The 20,813-nt window shown below is 36.2% G+C and overlaps 1 protein-coding gene across 1 annotated transcript in view; it reads left to right on the top strand.

Annotated features, from left to right (window-relative positions):
* The window catches only part of LOC121415955 (calcium/calmodulin-dependent protein kinase type IV-like), a 44,874-nt gene extending 24,306 nt beyond the window's left edge, over positions 1-20,568 (top strand). Inside the window, exons 4-8 of the mRNA XM_041609365.1 lie at positions 6,739-6,894; positions 12,729-12,894; positions 13,766-13,962; positions 16,225-16,392; positions 18,667-20,568. Of these exons, the coding sequence (XP_041465299.1) occupies positions 6,739-6,894; positions 12,729-12,894; positions 13,766-13,962; positions 16,225-16,392; positions 18,667-18,825 (846 nt within the window). The 3' untranslated portion in view covers positions 18,826-20,568. The remainder of the gene's footprint in view (positions 1-6,738; positions 6,895-12,728; positions 12,895-13,765; positions 13,963-16,224; positions 16,393-18,666) is intronic.
* Positions 20,569-20,813: the final 245 nt, after the last annotated feature.

Here is a 20,813-nt window from a genome sequence, read left to right as displayed (position 1 = left end):
TACATGTACACAGATTTTTATTTTATAATCAACCTGTCAGATAATACATACTGTACATTAATTGGTTAAAAAGAGAATGCCTCACTCTTTTTCATGAGTATGTAACTTTTTTATCAACCTACATGGTATCATGATCATGAAGATGTGAAACATGTTGATAAATATTTATCATACACAATTTTTGTCTCACCTGCGAAGCAAAGTGAGACTATAGGCGCCGCTTTTCCGACGGCGACGGCGACGGCGGCGGCGGCGGCGGCGGCGGCGTCAACATCAAATCTTAACCTGAGGTTAAGTTTTTGAAATGACATCATAACTTAGAAAGTATATGGACCTAGTTAATAAAACTTGGCCATAAGGTTAATCAAGTATTACTGAACATCCTATTAGAGTTTCATGTCACATGACCAAGGTCAAAGGTCATTTAGGGTCAATGAACTTAGACCATGTTGGAGGAATCAACATCGAAATCTTAACCTGAGGTTAAGTTTTTGAAATGTCATCATAACTTAGAAAATATATGGACCTAGTTCATGAAACTTGGACATAAGGTTAATCAAGTATCACTGAACATCCTGCATGAGTTTCACGTCACATGACCAAGGTCAAAGGTCATTTAGGGTCAATGAACTTTGGCCGAATTGGGGATATCTGTTGAATTCCCATCATAACTTTGAAAGTTTATGGATCTGATTCATGAAACTTGGACATAATAGTAATCAAGCATCACTGAACATTTTGTGCAAGTTTCAGGTCACATGATCAAGGTCAAAGGTCATTTACGGTCAATGAACTTTGGCCGAATTGGGGATATCTGTTGAATTCCCATCATAACTTTGAAAGTTTATGGATCTGATTCATGAAACTTGGACATAATAGTAATCAAGCATCACTGAACATTTTGTCCAAGTTTCAGGTCTCATGATTAAGGTCAAAGGTCATTTAGGGTCAATGAACTTTGGCCGAATCGGGGGTATCTGTTGAATTACCATCATAACTTTGAAAGTTTATTGGTCTAGTTCATTAAACTTGGACATTAGAGTAATCAAGTATCACTGAACATCCTGTGCGTGTTTCAGGTCACATGTCCAAGGTCAAAGGTCAATGAACTTTAGCCCAATTGGGTGTATCTGTTGAATTACCATCATAACTTTGAAAGTTTATGGATCTGATTCATGAAACTTGTACATAAGAGTAATCAAGTATCACTGAACATCCTGTTCGAGTTTCAGGTCACATGATCAAGGTCAAAGGTCATGTAAGGTCAATGAACTTTGGCCATGTTGGGGTTTTTTGTTGAATAACCATCATATCTCTGTAAGTTTATTGGTCTAGTTCATAAAAAGAGGACATAAGAGTAACCATGTATCACTGAACATCTTGTGCGAGTTAGAGTAGTTTTCAAAGTCAGCACTGCTGCTATATTGAACCGCGTGATGCAGGTGAGACGGCCAGAGGCATTCCACTTGTTAAAATCAAACTGTTGAGTGATAGATGTAAATGTATATGGGCTTACCAATCATAGGTAAAAAACAGAAATGCCTCAATCTTTGTTATGACTATGCAAGGCTTATTTTAACCAACACATGATCTTATGAAGATGTGAACATGTTGCTAAATATTTATCATACATGTGCACAATTTTAAATCAACTTTGAAATGATAGATGCTAAAATACATGTATATGGGCCTACCAATCATACATGTAGGTACGGGTACTTGTAAAAAATGGAAATTCCTCACTCTTTGACACCAGTATCAAAGTTTGTTTTTACCAACACATGATCATATGAAGATGTGAACATGTTAAAATATTTCATACATAACTTTTTTTCTATCAACCTGTTTGATAATACATGTACATGTATATTAAGGACAAACCAAAGTTCTGTAAAACTATTTGAGACTGGTATATGTACCTCTGTGTTTTTTTGGCAGGGGGTGGGGTTTAGTCTTCTTGAGACTGGTATCTATTTGGTGTTTTGGCAGGGGGTGGGGTGCAGTCTTCTTGAGACTGGTGCCTCTGATGTTTTGGCAGGGGTGGAGTGCAGTCTATTTGAGACTGGTGTCTCTTTGGTGTTTTGGCAGGGGGTGGGGTGCAGTCTTCTTGAGACTGGTGTCTATTAGGTGTTTTGGCAGGGGGTGGGGTGCAGTCTTCTTGAGACTGGTATCTATTAGGTGTTTTGGCAGGGGTTGGGGTGCAGTCTTCTTGAGACTGGTGTCTCTTTGGTGTTTTGGCAGGGGTGGGGTGCAGTCTTCTTGAGACTGGTATCTATTAGGTGTTTTGGCAGGGGGTGGGGTGCAGTCTTCTTGAGACTGGTGTCTCTTTGGTGTTTTGGCAGGGGTGGAGTGCAGTCTTCTTGAGACTGGTGTCTCTTTGGTGTTTCGGCAGGGGGTGGGATGGGGTGCAGTCTATTTGAGACTGGTACCTCTTTGGTGTTTTGGCGGGGGGGGGGGGGGTGGGATGCAGTCTATTTGAGACTGGTACCTCTGTGGTGTTTTGGCAGGGGGTGGGTTTCAGTCTTATTGAGGCTGGTATCTCTTTGGTGTTTTGGCAGGGGGTGGGGTGCAGTATATTTGAGACTTATCTCTGGTGATTTGGCAGGGGGTGGGGTGGGGTGCAGTCTATTTTAGACTGGTATCTATTCAGTGTTTTGGCAGGGGGTGGGGTGGGATGCAGTCTATTTGAGGCTGGTACCTCTTTGGTGTTTTGGCGGGGGGTGAAGTGGGATGCAGTCTATTTGAGACTGGTACCTCTTTGGTGTTTTGGCGGGGGGTGAGGTGGGATGCAGTCTATTTGAGACTGGTACCTCTTTGGTGTTTTGGCGGGGGGTGGGATGGGGTGCAGTCTATTTGAGACTGGTACCTCTTTGGTGTTTTGGCAGGGGGTGGGGTGGGATGCAGTCTATTTGAGACTGGTACCTCTTTGATGTTTTGGCAGGGGGTGGGGTGGGATGCAGTCTATTTGAGACTGGTACCTCTTTGGTGTTTTGGCGGGGGGTGGGATGGGTTGCAGTCTATTTGAGACTGTTATCTCTTTGGTGTTTTGGCAGGGGTGGGGTGGGATGCAGTCTATTTGAGACTGGTACCTCTGTGGTGTTTTGGCAGGGGGTGGGGTACAGTATTTTTGAGACTGTTATCTCTGGTGTTTTGGCAGGGGGTGGGGTGGGGTGCAGTCTATTTGAGACTGGTACCTCTGTGGTATTTTGGCAGGGGGTGGGGTGCAGTATTATTGAGACTGTTATCTCTGGTGATTTGGCAGGGGGTGGGTGGGGTGCAGTCTATTTTAGACTGGTATCTATTCAGTGTTTTGGCAGAGGGTTGGATGGGGTGCAGTCTAATTGAGGCTGGTACATTTTTAACTTGGGCAACTATGAATCATTTTACATCAATATATTAATGAAATGTGGGAATTCCAATAAAAAAGTAGACCAAATATTATCAACAAGCATTACCTAAAAAAAGATCCCAGAATATAGTCCTCTGGAGAACATTCTTCTCTGAAACTCGTTCAAACCATCATTTATTGGTGTACAAGGCCTCAAAGTATTCCATGCACAAAGAAAAGCAGCAATTACAGTAATTTGAATGTAACATCATAAAAATGAAGTTTTTACCATGCCATTTTCTTAAGCCGATAAAGCCAAGTCGTTCATTGCCAGTGGCTTCAGTAGATCAGGAAAAGTGAAACAATTTTTATTGATCCTCACTGTTATAATATACTGAAATCCTTGCATCTGATTGGCTCAGACTTGATAGTCAAGTTAAAATTGCTGGCTATTCGCTTCATGGAGCACCCCTTAAATTGCTCTATTATATAAAGTCAAAAACCTAGTTTGGCTCGTGATTGAATTTTCTCTGTTTTTCTTTGACTGCACTTATTGTTGTGATTGGATTGGCTTGAGTATAATTCTTGAGCCAATTATCTAGAGATCATCTCATGGTATTGCATATTTCCTCAAGGATGTATCATATGGGTCTAGCATTATTAAAGTAGATGTTCACCCTGATGTAAAGTTGGTTTTATACAGTAGAAGCAGAAATGCTATAGAAACAAATGGGTGATAATTTATTGAAAATCCATCCAAGATGAACAGAGTTATGGATTTTCAAAACTATGATTTTATGACGTCACAGGTGAGCAGCTTCCCATTGGTTTATGTGATAGAGATAATGCCATGCTCCCAAAAAGAATAGAAAATAATTTTTACATGAAACTATATCATCAGGCATGTGATCTTAAAACTGCTTCTCCAAGGAATTGAATCATCATGAACTATTAAAAATGAGAATTTATCAAATTTGTAGTGAGATGACATGTGGGACAGCTGCTCGCATATGAATTCACATGCAAATTTAAATCTTAATAGCTCTCTTTAATATTCTTTGATATATTTTCACCAAACATTCACAAATATTTTCCTATATCTTTTCTTCCTTCAATAAAACATTTTATTGTCAAGGTAAACTTCCCCTTTAACCTGTTCCTACTTGAGCTGAGTCTCTGTACAAAGCCTATCATGCCTGAACAACAAAATTCAGCCAGGGCCAGGCTTGCCAGTTGGCAGCCGAACTGTCTCATTCTATATTTCATTACTACATGCTCATTTGATATATTTTTCTTTGTATTTGTCACATTTGTCAGCTGTGCTTTGTTGTTATCAAAATGCATTTGAAAGGTCTTAAACCAATCAGATAGTTTCTGAGATAAGTTTTTATACAAACTATATTAAAGGATAGATTCCTGGGCGTCTATACATGCATGTATTTCAGGCTAGAGACTACCATAATATTGCTGTAATGCACCAACAATGTATTTAACTTGCATAATATAAATATATGCAAGCTTTGGCATGTGTGGCATGCAAACATCATGTCTCCATTACAGAATGGAAAGATACTCACAGAGACTGCTCCTCAATCAGAGATAGGTGTAAGAAGATTAGGAGGAGAGGAAGAGCGATGATGGATGAAATAATGGACAGGGGATTAAGTCGGAATGGAATAAATTTGAGCCAGCTGACGTTGTATACATAGGCCCGTATTCTTAGACCATGGTCTAACTCTGTGCTAAAATTATGGGAAGCCTAAAGTGTCAAAATCTGTATTGCATTGTATGTTTCTTATGTTTACTCTGCTCTTTTCTGGTTCTTTGATTGTGAAGACTAAATTCCTAGACAATTGAGAATGATTTGAGAGTCAAATGCGCTGAAATATTATACCTCTACTGTTAGTGATTTATGTCACAACTGGCTTTCCATCCTTAAACCACAATTTTTACCCGAGTTTAAATTAAACCCTACTTCAGAATACGGGCCATTGTGTCTTTGTCAAGGCCTTGGCTAGGACATTGAATTCTTTTGTAGAGGAATGGTACCCCTTGCTCCACCCGTTGGAACCAGCTGGTCCCTTCTCAATTTAATACAGAATTCAATAGTCACCAGGTTCTGAGACACTTTTGCAGTAGCTGATCATGAATTCTGGCCATTGCTCATGTTTATGATCAGAATGAGGAAACAAAACTCAATCTCACCATTTGTGAAATTGTTTGTATTTTTCTAGTATTAAGACCATTTTCAATTACAAATTTAATTGTCCACAGTGGAAATTTATTTCATAGTCAATACCTGGTCAATACATATCATTACAAAAAAGTCTGAATCAATCATTTCTTTACTGATGTGCTAAATATGCTCTCAATAAAGCAAAATGCAAATCGGTATAAACTTTGTTCATTTTGAAATGTGAAAGAGAAGAAGATCTGAAGGAGAAGAAGATATAGAAGTCTAGCAAGTTAGACCAATTATAGTTCAGCATTTAAATTGATTACAAAATAACAGCCACCATATCTTGTACATGTACAAATGTAGGTATGAATGTACAGTTGCAGAGCCAAGCTACAGTATATTGTTGCTGCATCTTGATACCTACGATATTATTTTCACCTGGGTCACATATTCACAAATTGATTGCAGTTACTCTATGATTTCATATCAAATCAATCAGAAGCTCAGGCTCATGATCAATAACTATTAAATCTTTGTGTTACTGTTCATGTACAATGTACTTGTACCGCAGTGTGCCTTTGTCTATTTATGTCCATTCTTGTACGAGTGTCCTGCTTTTGGTCAAATATAGGTAAATCATGATTTCTATGAGTTGTGACTGTTTTTTTTTAAATGAACCTCGAGTGATATTATCATTCATGTCAGAATCCCAGCTTTCTATATTACATGTACATGTATATTAAAAAAACAACATAAGTGTCAATCATTTTAACATTGTTTACCCCCACCCCCCACACCCTCTTTCATGTGAGTATTTTGTCAGCTTTGAATTGATATTCTTGTTTTCATTCCCTGCTTATTCTTCATATTCTGTTTTCCTTCTTATACTGATTATTTCCTGTTTGTTTTTGGTATTAATGTACAGTGTATATTGTTACAAATTTCTCACTGGTTTTAAATATTTATTTGATATGTAATTGTGAATTTAACTGTACTTCTTTGAATTGTCAATAATCTAACTGTCATGGTTGCAATGAATAAATAAATAAATAAATAAATAAAAATTGGTTATCAATGATCTTGAAACTTGTAATCTGCCATGTCTTTCAATTCTGATGGAAACTATAGGCATATTTGTGAGAAAATATTTTGAAAAATTGTTCCCTTTGAGAGTTAGATTCAGGAAGGAAATGCTCAAATGCCACTTTCCATTTTGTATCTTTCTCTTCAGATCAAGCTAGTAAACCTGTTTGAGGATGAATGCAATGTCTATCTTCAGTTAGAGTTAGTAACGGGAGGAGAACTTTTTGAAAGGATCGTTGAGCGAGGGTACTATAGTGAGAGGGATGCCGCAAAGTGTGTCAGGGAAATCTGCCAAGCTGTCTCGGTGAGTACACATACAATTTCTCATGAGCCAAATTTCCCTCAAAGGAGGTGGTACTTCCGGCTGAAAAATAATTTGTGATTTTATTTGGTAAAGAAAAAAAAAATCAAACAAGACATTTCATTAAATATTGGACAAGGAATAACAAAGTCATTACATTTTATTTACTGTATTTCTGCGATACAGGAATGCGATATATTTTAAAGCAAAGCCGATGATGCCATATGTCCCCACTTATATTCTTTTGTAATTGTATCTTATTTATCAGATTAGATTTATTCAAAATTGATGACCAAGAGTGAAAAAATTTGATTGACAGCTAATTCAATGTGTAGAAAAATCTTTGCTGCAACTTGTTTTGTTACTAGGGAGACATTTCTTACACAACTGCATGAAAATATAAAATAATTATGATTTCTTGTAAAACCATACAAAGTGGAAGTTAAAACATAATCAGCACAGCTACATGTATTGCATACATGTATTCATGAAAGCAGGCAAAATTGCTTTTTCACAACATCGCCCAACTTCTTTGTTTATAATTTGTTACCAGATTTTGAATTTTTTTTTGCTCGATGGATTTTACTCTATTATGAGTCAATTTTATTATTTTTGATAAGCTCAAGTACACCTTTTATAACCTCATAATGGAGGGGGGGGGAGGAGGTATAGACTCATATAATGTTCAGGGTTATGATTACTCCACTTTCAGAACTTAATATGCATAGTGAGTTAACCCCAACCAATAATTTAGAACTCTGTGGCCCCCAACTTTATAGCAGGGTAGTAGCGGTGGTATTGCATAGAGCTGTTGCTCAACTCCCAACTTCAGTTATCACATATTTGCTAGAACTGTACATTGTACATGTACGATATAAATGAATGCTGTCAACGCATCTTATGTCGAATAACCTACTGGTTCTTACCTCCTTTATAGGGACTACATGTCACACCGAACATTTAGGCATACTGACGTATATGTAGGCTACTTTTATGGCAAACTGTTTAATACAAATGCTTCTTCAAGTATAAAAGATAAAACCTATATAAATGAAAAATCTCTATAGTTCTGTATCGGCTGCACAGAAACCCTGTTAGCTTACATTGCGCTAACACTACGCTAGCGAAGGGCCCTGTTACAACTGGTAATCTCGCCGCGATGGCTAACGTCAAAGCATGGAGCTATTAATGCATTGTTTACATCTGGGATCAACGCTTAACATCACAATCTGTATTCTATAACAAATCAGCTACTAGTACTAAAACATGGGTAGAAAGATCACACAGAAGGCACAGAAAGCACTGTTAGGGCACCGTTAGGCGCGAGTGTTGTCAGGCAAAATCTATTATTCATGCGTAGTGATCTAGACTTAACTTAAGATTTAGTTATGATTAAATTTGCACATCCTACAAGTTTAAAACCTTGTCTAGGAAAGGGTAAAGGAATGTAATCTATTATTTCATAAGCCTACAAAAATTTCCTTATTACATTTTAAACATGAAATGACAGCAAGGAGTAAATATATACTTACTTACTAGTACTAGTATTTAATTTTAAGAAATATCGAATAAGCTTTAAAAAGATCAAGAAAAGTAGCCTATCATGATATTACGATGGATATTCTGTACCAAAGGAAATGCTATCTCACTTTTTATCAGTTTCTTTTTTTGAAAATGCTCTTCACAGACTTCACTCATCATGCTCATGATAGAGTATTTGCCAATGATGATTATCTGCGATGAATTTCATCAGCTATTGTTCTTCTTTAAATGTAGGGTCTATTCTTAAACATGTCTTCAAGGACTTAAAAAGTTATATATCTTGGGAGAAAAAAATGTTAATGAAAAGGATCATATCTTGGCACTAATCAACATCCCCCGCTATACCCATTTTTAAAGGGGTACTCCATGCTGAAGAAAATAATACGGTTTGAACAGTAAAGTGAGAGAAACAAAACACTGATAAATTAATAAAAATTGAAAATGAATACAAAAAATCTTAAAATTTTGCATTAGGCCCTACTTCGGTGAAATTTATATTCATGTCTTCAGGAATATGCAGTGAGGGTCTTTTGTATCATACAAAATAGGTTTATCTAAATTTTGTCCACCCAGAATACTGCTTCAATTCAAAGATCATCATTTTGTTACTCGGGGTGACATACACACATTCGAGACAATTACGAGTTCATTTTGATAAAATCAGAAAAAGGGGAAACAGCTAGAGGATATGGCATCATCGTTCTATTTATTGCATATTCATGGCCACATGCTGGTCAGTAATACCATTTGCAAAATACAGTGTTAAATTTTTGATATTCAAGAATTTTGTTATTTTTTATCAGATTTTGAAGCAATGTGCTCAACTAGTTTTACTCCATTTTTTCATAATTTTTCTGTGGGGCCGGAATACCCCTTTAATTCAGTCAAGGTCTATACTTAGTATACATGTACATGTAAGAAAGGGGGACAAGTTTTAAAAGGAGAAATTATTCACTAACATCGTCACTATTGGTGCCCTTGGCACTGTTAGCGATTGTATTAACATTAGCGCCACTGTTAGCTTCTGCTGGGCCTTTTATTGTTTATTAGTAGGAATTCGGCTAGGCTTTTATGAGTTTATCGATACTGATAGGCCTGATAGTGCTCTGTTAGTGAAAACAATGCATCTATGCCGTGAAAGTTGTGACTGCCCCTACTGTTAGAGTTCTGTTTCGCTAAAAACAACGCTTCTGTGTGGCCGCCACTTAACGTTTCTGAACTCTGATAGCTTCATTTGACTTTCAAAACTTGAAATTTGAGCTTTGAAATTAGATATGTCATTCATATAGATTTGGAGTGGATGTTATGGGGAAGTATATCTCTAAATCTCTTACCTTGTTGTTCTATGATCGGTCAGACACATTAATCCATTGTCTTAATTCTCTTTTGATTGAAAAAAAATAATGGGACATACAGTATCCAAATAACAATGAAAACAATCTGTACCATTTCCCTATAACCTATTGCATCGTTATCATTACTGCTTCGTTATATATACCTGTCCAGCAAAACAATTCAAGCAGAATTTTGAACACTGATCAAAATTGCAATAAATGATTTATTTTTGAAATTTTTCTTGGACAATCAGAGCTCTGCATTAGACAAAATAACGTTAAATGGTGAAAAGGTTTGCCAACACCATACATGTCGATATGTTGGTTAAAAACAAGAAAAGTTAATGCCAAAATGAAATAGATCTATCACAGACAAATGACTCCACAAATGAATGAATGGTTCAATTGCATTGATTATAATCATGAATAATACATGACATTTCACCTTTACATGTATATCAGTTTTACTACTGAATGAATGTATGAATTGATTGATTAATTGATTAATTAATAAAGTCATTAATCAAGCAGTCAATTAGTAAACCAATCAATTAGCCAGTTTGTCAGTCAATGAATGAATGATTATTCCAGTTTGAAGTGAAATCAAATAACTTTATAGCATTCAGTATTAAATCAAATAGAGTCTCCTTCTCTGACTGTAATATTGAACTCTATGTGGGAGGTTACTTCATATCATTCAGCGCTGATGACCGACAATAGCCCTCGTGGGAGATGATGATATTTCTTGGGTGATATAACCAGAGATAGTGGGAGGGAAGCGGGTCATTCAGCGTTCCCTCCTTAATGAGAAAATGGCATTCGAGTGCAACACCAAAAGCCTATTGGAGCATTGTAACAGACGTATGTGCATCACCTGTACTCAAACATGTTATTAGGTGGTCTGTCTATGATAGATCACCTCTTAATTTCGTCAGAATTTTCTTTATTATTTATTTCTTTATTTCTTTCTTTCTTTATCTATTTTCGCACCTATGTTTGTCACCAACTTTTCTCCAAATGGGCTGTTTCTATTTCGCTGAATCTTTCGTCATAATAATCTACCATAGAGACGTCATACTAAGCGTTTCAAAGTCATCAATAATAAAGATACAGCCATATATAAGAATATAAATAATAACGAATTGCCGAAAATTGTTTTTTTACTTTGAACGTAAAGTCATCAAGTAATGATGTCATCTCCATTGTGTAAAATTATTTATTTCATCATATCTACATAACAGATAATCAATAGTCAATCATATTACATCAAATAAACTTTAGGTCAAATTTCGTCTGTCAATGTCATCAAAGGTCATGTAAAGGTCACGACGCGTGCGTCAAAGCTAAAAAAAATCTTAAAATAGTTTATAAAAATTTTGGGGTTTCAGGTCATTTTAACCATTTCAACATTTTGTGTGCGCACATACATGCGCACGTTTTCGTGCATAACAGCGTTACGCAGCATAAATTTACTGATTTTTCTATGCGTATCTATTAATGGTATAATTCTGATCAAATTTATACCTCAATCAGCTCTCTACGTTCATTAATAAGGGAATTAGCACCCATTAAACTTTGCAGCACACGTGCCTTTGAGCTCTTTCCATATGCTCTATATGGACAAAAACATGCCTATTAAATATTCACTGTAGCTCTTCAGAAGGAACGGGGACCCCCAAATTTTCCTCATTCTTGGATATAGTCAATATCTCATTTGGAGATTTTGTGATGATGTCAAAATTACTTTCAAAGTTAAAAAACATTTTTTCGGCAATTTGTTAATGTATTTATTTATTTTTGGCTGTATCTTTACATTATTAGTGTAGATTTTCTCCTAAATTTTGATATGATGTAGTAAAAAAAATCTACAAGTTTTGTATGAATACTTTTTGCATTTCACCACAGCATCAATGTGTTATGACTTGTTTGAAGTTTTCTCGATATTTTTCTGGACCAAATTTTTGGTGGAAAAAGTATGTACTTGCTGAAAATTTGAAGTCCACTTTACGTAGCATACTTCTATGCAGGACACTTTTTGGAATATTGCCGGCACTTTTTAAGGGGTAATTTTAACAATGTAAAACATCATTTATGTATTTTTTTAGTGTAAGCTGCAATTTCTTGGGTTGAAAATTTTCATTTCGGACATTTTGTGGAATTTCCTGTTTTTTTTTCTATTTGGTCAGTTTTACCAACTATAACTTATAGCAAATTTTCAGGTACCTTCTATGAAATGAAACATTGTGCAATTTTGTTAATTACACATTTTTCCGAAATTTTGCAGGGAAAGTCGGTGGTATTTGAATCTTTTACCCAACTTTTTCATTAAAAATCATTGAGACAAAATTTTCAAGTAAATGTGAAAGTCATACACAATTAATGTATATTTAAAATTCTTGATGTAAAATATTATGTAAAATGTTTAGAAATCTTGCCAACTTAAAAAAAAATCTACATAATTCTTTTATCAAAAACATCACTGATGAGTTTTGAAGTGAATGCTGTGAAATTGTAGTATTGTGAAACTTCTTATTGAAATTCAGGATAAATTTTGAATAAAACTATTGAGATATTTTCGTTTTCAGGTACCAGGGTACATGTACTTGAGGATTCCGGGCAGGACCCGGGTACCCAGGTCTTAGTCCCAGCCCTAGACTGATGGCATCACCCACTCACTACATGTATTTCTTTTGTATTTTATGATATGAAATGTTCTCATTTTCTCCTCATTGTCCTCATTGTCAAATAACAATTTATTTCTCCCTGAACATGTGGTACTACCATTTTTTAATGGTTCAGTCATGTTGGTCAATTTGACTCCCCCCTCCCTCCCAGGTAATGCCTGGTCTGAAACAACCCATTTTGAACTAAAGGCTTAAGTACATGTATGATTTTATGTTGGACTTAAAATTTATTATGAACCACCTCCCTGAATTCTTTTATTTCAATGTTTCTCCCCAGTATCTCCATTCTCAAGCCATTGTGCATAGAGACCTCAAGCCAGAGAACCTGCTGTATGAGAACATGAGCGACGAGGCACCCCTTAAACTGGCTGACTTTGGCCTTTCAAAAATCATGGACCAGGATGTTTTCATGAAGACCGTGTGTGGAACGCCTGGATACTGCGGTATGTGAACAATTTTGTTCCCCATTATGATTGTAATCTGAATTTAATTTACTACATACTCACAGGCAGGTGAAAAGTATTAACTTGTTGGCTTTGGGACAGGGGGGAATGTTTCATAGAGGTGTGCTTGGAATTATGCAGGTCCTGAGGGGTAGCCTCGCCTGATGTTTTACCCAGTTTATGCCAACGAATTGCAAGCCGTTTTATCTTCTACAAATCTTAATACTTATGATATCAAGCATTCCATGTTTTTATATTAAAAAATATCAAATTCTTGTTATCAAGAAATAGGATTCAGTGAATCCTAGTAAAAGGAATCTGGGATTCCTGTCATTTTTCTTCAAAGACAAATGAATCATGATATGTACTTCATCGTACAATTCAGTTAATTCCTCTATATTTTGATACCTAATATGAGACAAACATTTTAATGTCCAAATCAGGTTGCGCTGAAAAAATTGGACAAGATTGGTTCATGATGCGACAGGTGCTTATTCGTCGGTTGGCTCATTAGAATTTCTTTTGTATTCTTCGTTAAGTTTCTCTCACAGATCTCTGAAATAAAAGTGGATCCCGATTCACACATGAGTTTCTGCACAAATAGTTCCTGATATTGTTTGTAATCTGCTATGCATGAATGATTTGCTAAAGCTGTTGGTCTCAAATTTATGATCAGATTCCACTCTTAAGAAAGTATTGAATTCTGAGTAAAAACACAATTTACTAATTGTGAAATCAGTCTCTGAAAACGGGTTTCCCTTTTTGTGGGACGCGCTGTACTATATTGTATTGTAACATAATAAATTATCATTGTTTCCTTTTTGTTGACTGAAAGTTTTTCACGAGTGATTTTGTTTTTTTATCTGTACAGCACCAGAGGTTCTACATGGGAAGGCGTACCATATGGGAGTGGATATGTGGAGTATAGGAGTAATTACTTACATCCTTCTCTGTGGATTCGAACCATTCTATGATGAAAAAGGAGACAAACATATCTACAAAAAGATCCTGAAGGCTGACTATGCCTTCATCTCACCTTGGTGGGACGATATCTCCACCAGCGCCAAGGTATAATAATTTTTTATCACAATGTTTTAATATAAAGCCAGTTCACGGTTAGCTCATGATCAACTTTTCTCAAATGACCTTCGTGATTTTTCATTAGGATAGGCACTTTCATCTTCAAATGTAGATGTTGCGTAAAGTTTACAGGTAGAATATTCAAATTCTAAGAACAAAAGGCATTGTATAGACCAGGTGACTAGAATAGTACATCAGGGATAAAGTTTGGAAATCTGTGTTATTGTCTGCCTTTGGCACATTTGACTATTGTTTAGGCTACTGTGAAATACTGGTTATGAAGGCTCTATTTATTACTCTTCAGCTCGGATGTGATAAAATGAATATTTTTAAAAAGAAATACATGAATCATCAAATCACAAATGCCTAATGTCAGTGAATTTGAAAGCCACTTTCATGACCTTTAACCCTAAATAGACTGGGCTATTTCGACGCCTAAAAAGACTGGGGGGGGGGATGATTCAGCCCCCCTAATGATCTCGGCCGTTGATCGCGCGATCGCGACGAAAATTGGCATACGCATTACCCATGGCATTATCTACAAAACTATAACATCAAATTCGGCAAAAAATCTCATTAATTATGCTAATTTATGCGTAAAATCATAAGTTTGCTCTAATTAATAAAATAATGCCCCTGAAATGCTAATTTTTGTTTCACATACTCTAGATAGGCATCTGATCAAATTGATTTAAAAAAAAATCAAAATCAAATTTATTTTCTTATGTATTCTATTGTTTTCTAAATTTCTTATGTATTTCTTTGTTTTTCGACTTTTTGTTTTTTATTGTTTTTTCAATGGAAATTGTCGGGGACTTTATTTTGACCATACACAAGATACAATTGATTTTAAGCAGTAAAAGGAAAAATAATGAAACATTTGTGAATTTTGGCTAAGAACACTATTTGCATTGGATTTGTACACAAATTCACGTTTTTGAGTAATTTTGGGTCTGCATGCACTTACGAAATGTTGCGTAATTTTGGAACCGCGTACCCGGGGGTCACAATTTTGGTCTCAAAAGTTGCGCGAGACTTGAAAGTAAAAAGTCAGCGAGCGACGCGGTCAAAAAATTTTGCGCAGCGGATTTATCGCAAAAAATGTCGAGGGGGGGGCTGAATCAGCCCCCCCCCCAGTCTTTTTAGGGTTAATCCTCATGCGCAGTTTACAACCGTGAACAGGCTTATACCAGGTAAAACTATGTAGATTACTATTTTGTGATTGGTCAAAGTGCCATCACATGACTAGGGCAGTAAGGGTGACAATGGTGGTTGGGTAATATCTCCAGTAGCCCAGTTTCGGAGTTACATCATGGGCAATTTTGGTCAAATGACCTTTCATTTCTTTCATTATGATAGGCAGATTTCAAGGCAAGATATTATGTAAGCATTCCTTACAGAGCAGGGTGCAGAAATTGTATAGAACCGGTGACTAGAATAGCACACCAATTAACACTCGATGAAGGTCTTTGTTGCATTTTTACTTTGAATGCATTAGCGTGTTGCTATAACAAGTACTTGGCCAACTGTGAAATACCAGTCGCGAGTGGACGCATTGATGTCTCTTGAGGATCTAATGAAAAACACAATTCAAAAGAATATATGAATAATTAATACATTGAATTGGTGCTTATCTCATTAAATATTAAACCATCATGTCACCTCCTGATCATGCGCAGAATGGAACTCCAAACTGGCTTATAGTGCAAGGGTATGGTGATAATAATTAGAAAAATTGATAAAGGGTTGTTGAATCGATAAAACTTTGTGTATATACTATTTTATGATTTGTCATATACTATTTCTTATGAGGGTCTGATGAAATTAGAGAAATCAACACTGATTTCATGAGAAAGTCTGTAAAACCAGGGTTAATTGTCACCATATATACTCCTAGATCTAGATCTGGTAAACTGAACTTTAAAAAAAATGTGAAATCTGAGCTAAAGATCACAAATACAGATAAGAACATGTAGGACATTGTTTTGTTATTGCTTGGATAAAGATCAACATTTTGCTGAAATGTCATGCTTCGTATTATGCTTATTTTTCAGCAATTACACAATATCTTCCAGAATCTTCTGGCGCACATTTTATAAATGTATATGTACTCACTTTATTTTATTGGGTTCAGTGCTATCTCTATTTGAAATCATTTCCACAATATTGTGTGTGATATTAATAAATAGTGGATACTTGTTTGGTAATACGATTCACCAATCACTGCACATTTTGTTTCCTTTCTATCAGGATTTCATCAGTAGACTGCTGGTGACAGATCCAGAGAAAAGATTAACGGCAAAACAAGCCCTTCAGCACCCATGGGTACGGGCAGAAAACAGCGCAGCTAGTACCAAGAACATACCGTGCGCAACCATAGAGAATATCAAGGAATTCAATGCCAAGAGAAAATTGAAGGTATGGCAGACTGGGAAGGATAAAGGTGATTGATGGTGTTACCTGTAGTGGAGATGATGATCTCTTGGTGGTGGTGGTGGTGTTGGATGTGGTAGATTTGATAAAGGTGATGGTGTTAGTGTTGGTGAGGTTGATAATGGTATTGGTGTTGATGGTGGTGGTTTTTGTGGGTTGATAGGGACAGTGGTGGGGTTTATAGTGGTATTGGTGTTGGAGGTATTGGTAGGGTTCATTGTGCTATTGTTGGTGGTTGTGATTTTGGTGAGGTTGGTGGTAGTGTTGGTGGTGGTGGTTTTAGTGGGCTTGATAGTGGTATTTATGTTATTGGTGGTAGTGTTGGTGAAGTAGATAGTGGTATTGGTGTTAGTGGTTTTGGTGAGGTTGATAGTGCTATTGGTGTTGGTGTGGTTTTTTGGTGGGTTTGACAGTGGTATTGGTGTTGGTGGGTTTGACAGTGGTATTAGTGTTGGTGGTTTTGATAGTAGTAATTGTGTTAATGGTGGTTTGGTGTGGAATATTGGGTGATATGAGGCCAAGTTATGGAAGTATTGATGCTTGTAAGAAGACTGCAAAGTAGTTGTCAAATTTTGGTGGTACTCAATGTCTGAAAGAAACAGCTTCTAACTCAAATATCTTGACCACTGCAAAAGTGCACATTCTTTTAAAAATATACATTTCACTTCAGCTCAATTTTCACATGTTTTTGGAAACATGTCATGTCTTTAAGATGCACTATTATTTTTAAAGGAGAAGTACATGTAGCTATATATGATAATAAATGCCACCATGGTCAACTCCATTTCAATGTTTGATTTGACATTTAGAATTTGACCTACTTTACCCCAGCTGAGTACGATTGCAGTGGGCGGAATAAATTGTGACTGTAATGATGTGTGTCAAGATCATTTTCATGGCCACTCGTGAAATGAAAAGGGAAGGAAATACATTTCATGCTGTGAAACCGGGCAGGCTGTGATTTGGATAGAGGATGTCTGTTTTAATAGTGAGATGGAAGACATAGGCCTACGTGTAGGCAAGAAAGTGATAAAGAGTAGGAAGAACTGAAGGGAAGGGGACTTTGTGTGTGTGTGTGTGTGTGGGTGTGTGTGTGTGTGTGAGAGAGAGAGGGAGAGAGGGGGAGAGGGAGAGAGATGACAATTCATTATAATGTCCCCTGCTTGTATTGTAAATTGATACTGATATGAGAGGAAAATAATTGCCCTTACTGCTTCATTAGACTCCATTGTTAGATGTATTCCTACATGAAGATAATGAAGAGATATTATTATGGGTTAATATCAAGGGTATATCGAATGACATGTAATCAGTTGAGTTGATTTTAGTCCCCCGAAGTAATCATGAGCTTCATTTATTACAAAAATTTGTGATACTTGTTGGTCTGTTTTTTGTAATAGAATACAGAACTGATTTGCTGTAAGAAGATAGTCACAATTGAAATTAGCATTCCTGATTGCAAATAGTTTCTTGCAAGTTTACAAATTGTATTATATAATCTTCTGTCAGTATCAGAAATACACAGATGTGACAATGAGAGCATACATGTATTCTTGGCATGTTCTCTAAACCAGATTTCACAAGTATCGTTATTAAGTTGATATCTTGTCATTCAATGGCATCTTTTAGCTTACATACAGTAGATTCACTTCTACCTGTAATTGAAATTTTGCTTTTTATTGAGGAAAACTTATGACAGCATAGGGGTTATTTTATAAAGGTGCTTCTAAGTTAAAAATTATTTTATGCATGACCTTAGAAAATGCCCTACATGTAGTTGTGCCAAAAATCATGCACAAGGCCTAATAGAATTTCTATGTTGCCCTCATGAGCCCAAAATCAGTAATTTTTTTATCATGCATGGGAGGATTTATTTATGCAATATGTCACAATGCAAAGTGCCCTTTTGTAGAGCCATCAATACAAATTTGGGTAAATTCTTTGCCAAAATCTGACATTGTCACCTAAAAACATTGCATTTGTATATTTGATTCTGCCTAAGAACCCCCCAACAAGAAATAGTGCCTTTTTTGCATTTTACAGCATATTGTATGAGGACAACATAACATTTTTTATTAAAGACCTCAAGTTGTGAATCTAGTTTTGCGTAAGGTCGTGCATAAAGTCATGCTTGAATTCATTGAACACGATCCTGGTCTGCTATTTGTGTGCCCCCTACATGTATATCACTTACAGTTGTATTCTCACTAGTTTTCTCATACGTTGTGTACACCATCTCTCTTCCTTTCGCCCTTGCAGGCTGCAGCCGCCGCAGTGATTGCCATGCAACGTCTAGGAGGTATGGGTGATATTTTCTCTCACTTGGCCGCCGGTGCTGCCGCCGCAGGAAGCTCCGACTCCAACACCATGAAAGGTGCCGTAATGGCAGCCGCAGCGACAGCCTCGGCAGCGGAATAGGAGAGTTAACCCTTCTGTGGGATGAGAGCCCCTTTCCTCGTTTACAGGATTTCTCTTTTGTAAACTGGGACGATGGGTCTAGCCAAGTGTACAAGGTTTATTGAGTTCAAGAAAAGCATTGTTAAAAGTTGCATTTGGCCTGTAAGTGAATCTATGTTAATTGAACAAGCTCATGTCACAAATACTGCCCACTGTATAAAACTTGAAATCTATAGACAGTTGGTCTATCTATTCAGGCTGAACAACATAATGGTTGCATCAAAGAATGGTCTTTTTATGGACAGGCTCAAATCGATCTGCACGTCCAGAAGATGGGTCAAATTGACAAATAATCTTGAAGAGAACTATGTTTGTGGTCTTTTAGTAATGGATTCAAATTCATTTGCAGGTTCAGAAGGGATCTGGATTGATTATAAGTGAACCACTTGTTATGAACCGTTCCCATTATGACCAAAGTTGATATGCGATAGAGTCAGTGTAACATAATCTTTTTTATATATATTCAGGATTTAAACTTTGTCCATTTTGAGATGTAATTTCTACTCAAATATAGACTTCATCAGTTTAAGATTTTAGGGTTTAGACCCTTTCTCGTAATCCATCCTTGAGAAGTTGACTCTTACAAAGCTTACTCATTTTGCTTATGAAGGGCTGTCCATTCCAAAAGATACTAAATCAATTTCTTGAGGAAAATTGAGTTTTAGTTAGCATGCCATTGTTTAAGTAGCACATGAAAAAAAAGACAAAAACAAATTAATCTTCATTTGTGATAGCAGTAGTTGGAAATTGATTTTTTAAGTTCGGTAGATACCTGTATATTAAACTTAGCAATATTGAAATCATAACTTGTAGTAGCATTTAGAACTGAGCTCTTCAATTTTGTGCCCGTTCTTTCTAGTTGTAATGAACAAAGTGGTATATGGGATGTAATGGACAAAATAGTTAAACAGACTAATTTAACATTCAACTACATTGCAATGAATATTACAGAGTTTTACTGAACAGGTGAAATGCATGTGTTGTGAGTATAACAGTTATGGCATTTGATGTATTAATGAAAAGGCCATGTCTATTTTGCTAATTTTGCCTATGAATATTCTCTGCTTTATATGGAGTTTAGTTTGTAAAATTATAAAATGGGGATATAAAGGGATGTAAAAAATTAAAACCTGGTAGAGATGGTGCAATTCTTTCACAAATTGGAAATATGGTAGGTCTTAGAGAAAGAATAGAGAAAATTTAGTTCCCTTGTCATGCATATTCATGTGTTTTAGTATACTTCAGGCTGAAAACGTTTTGCAGTTTAACAGTGTAGAGAAATACTACATGATTCAAGAAATTGATTTTTAGATTCAAGATGAAACATCATCTATCACTATTTATTTACATTACCTGTAAATATAATTGTTCAAAAACTTTCTGCACATGTACATATTTTGCAGGAAATATTTGATTGTCGATTAGGATGGCATTGTTTTGAGATTTTATTATTCAGACAATCTGAGGTGGGTCTCTCAATAGTGAGGACCATGTCTGGATTGTGTTTTGGGTAACCTCAAGTTGCAAGATTGACTTCTTCTGTCTTGCTTCATGAAGAGAAAAGATCATTCTAATGCGCTATTATTGAGATACCAAAAAGACAAAAGTTTGTTTTTGTCAATGACACTTCAAGTAGTTTTGATTATTTTTATTGTATTGCACGGTGGGAGAAGTCTTGAAGAATTTTAGTGAAACTTGTGAAATTATTATCAAACATGATTTTTTATATCCATTGGGACCAATGCTGTGTTAGGCACCTTAACAAAAATCATGTCTATGGCTTGTTGCTCGTGGGATTTAAAGTGCTTTTCTCCATCATAAAAACGACTTACGATTGATCCGATCAACCTCAAGTATATATGGAAATCCATCAACATCATATTTTTTTCAGGAAATTTCCCCAATGTCTTTTGTCAACAAGGAGAAGCACACTGAATTTTCAAGAAAAC

The sequence above is a fragment of the Lytechinus variegatus genome, chromosome 5 (genome assembly GCF_018143015.1).
Source record: "Lytechinus variegatus isolate NC3 chromosome 5, Lvar_3.0, whole genome shotgun sequence".
NCBI classification, from domain to species: domain Eukaryota; kingdom Metazoa; phylum Echinodermata; class Echinoidea; order Temnopleuroida; family Toxopneustidae; genus Lytechinus; species Lytechinus variegatus.
Note: the sequence above shows the minus strand (reverse complement) of the source record. Positions and strands in the feature narration are given on the sequence as shown.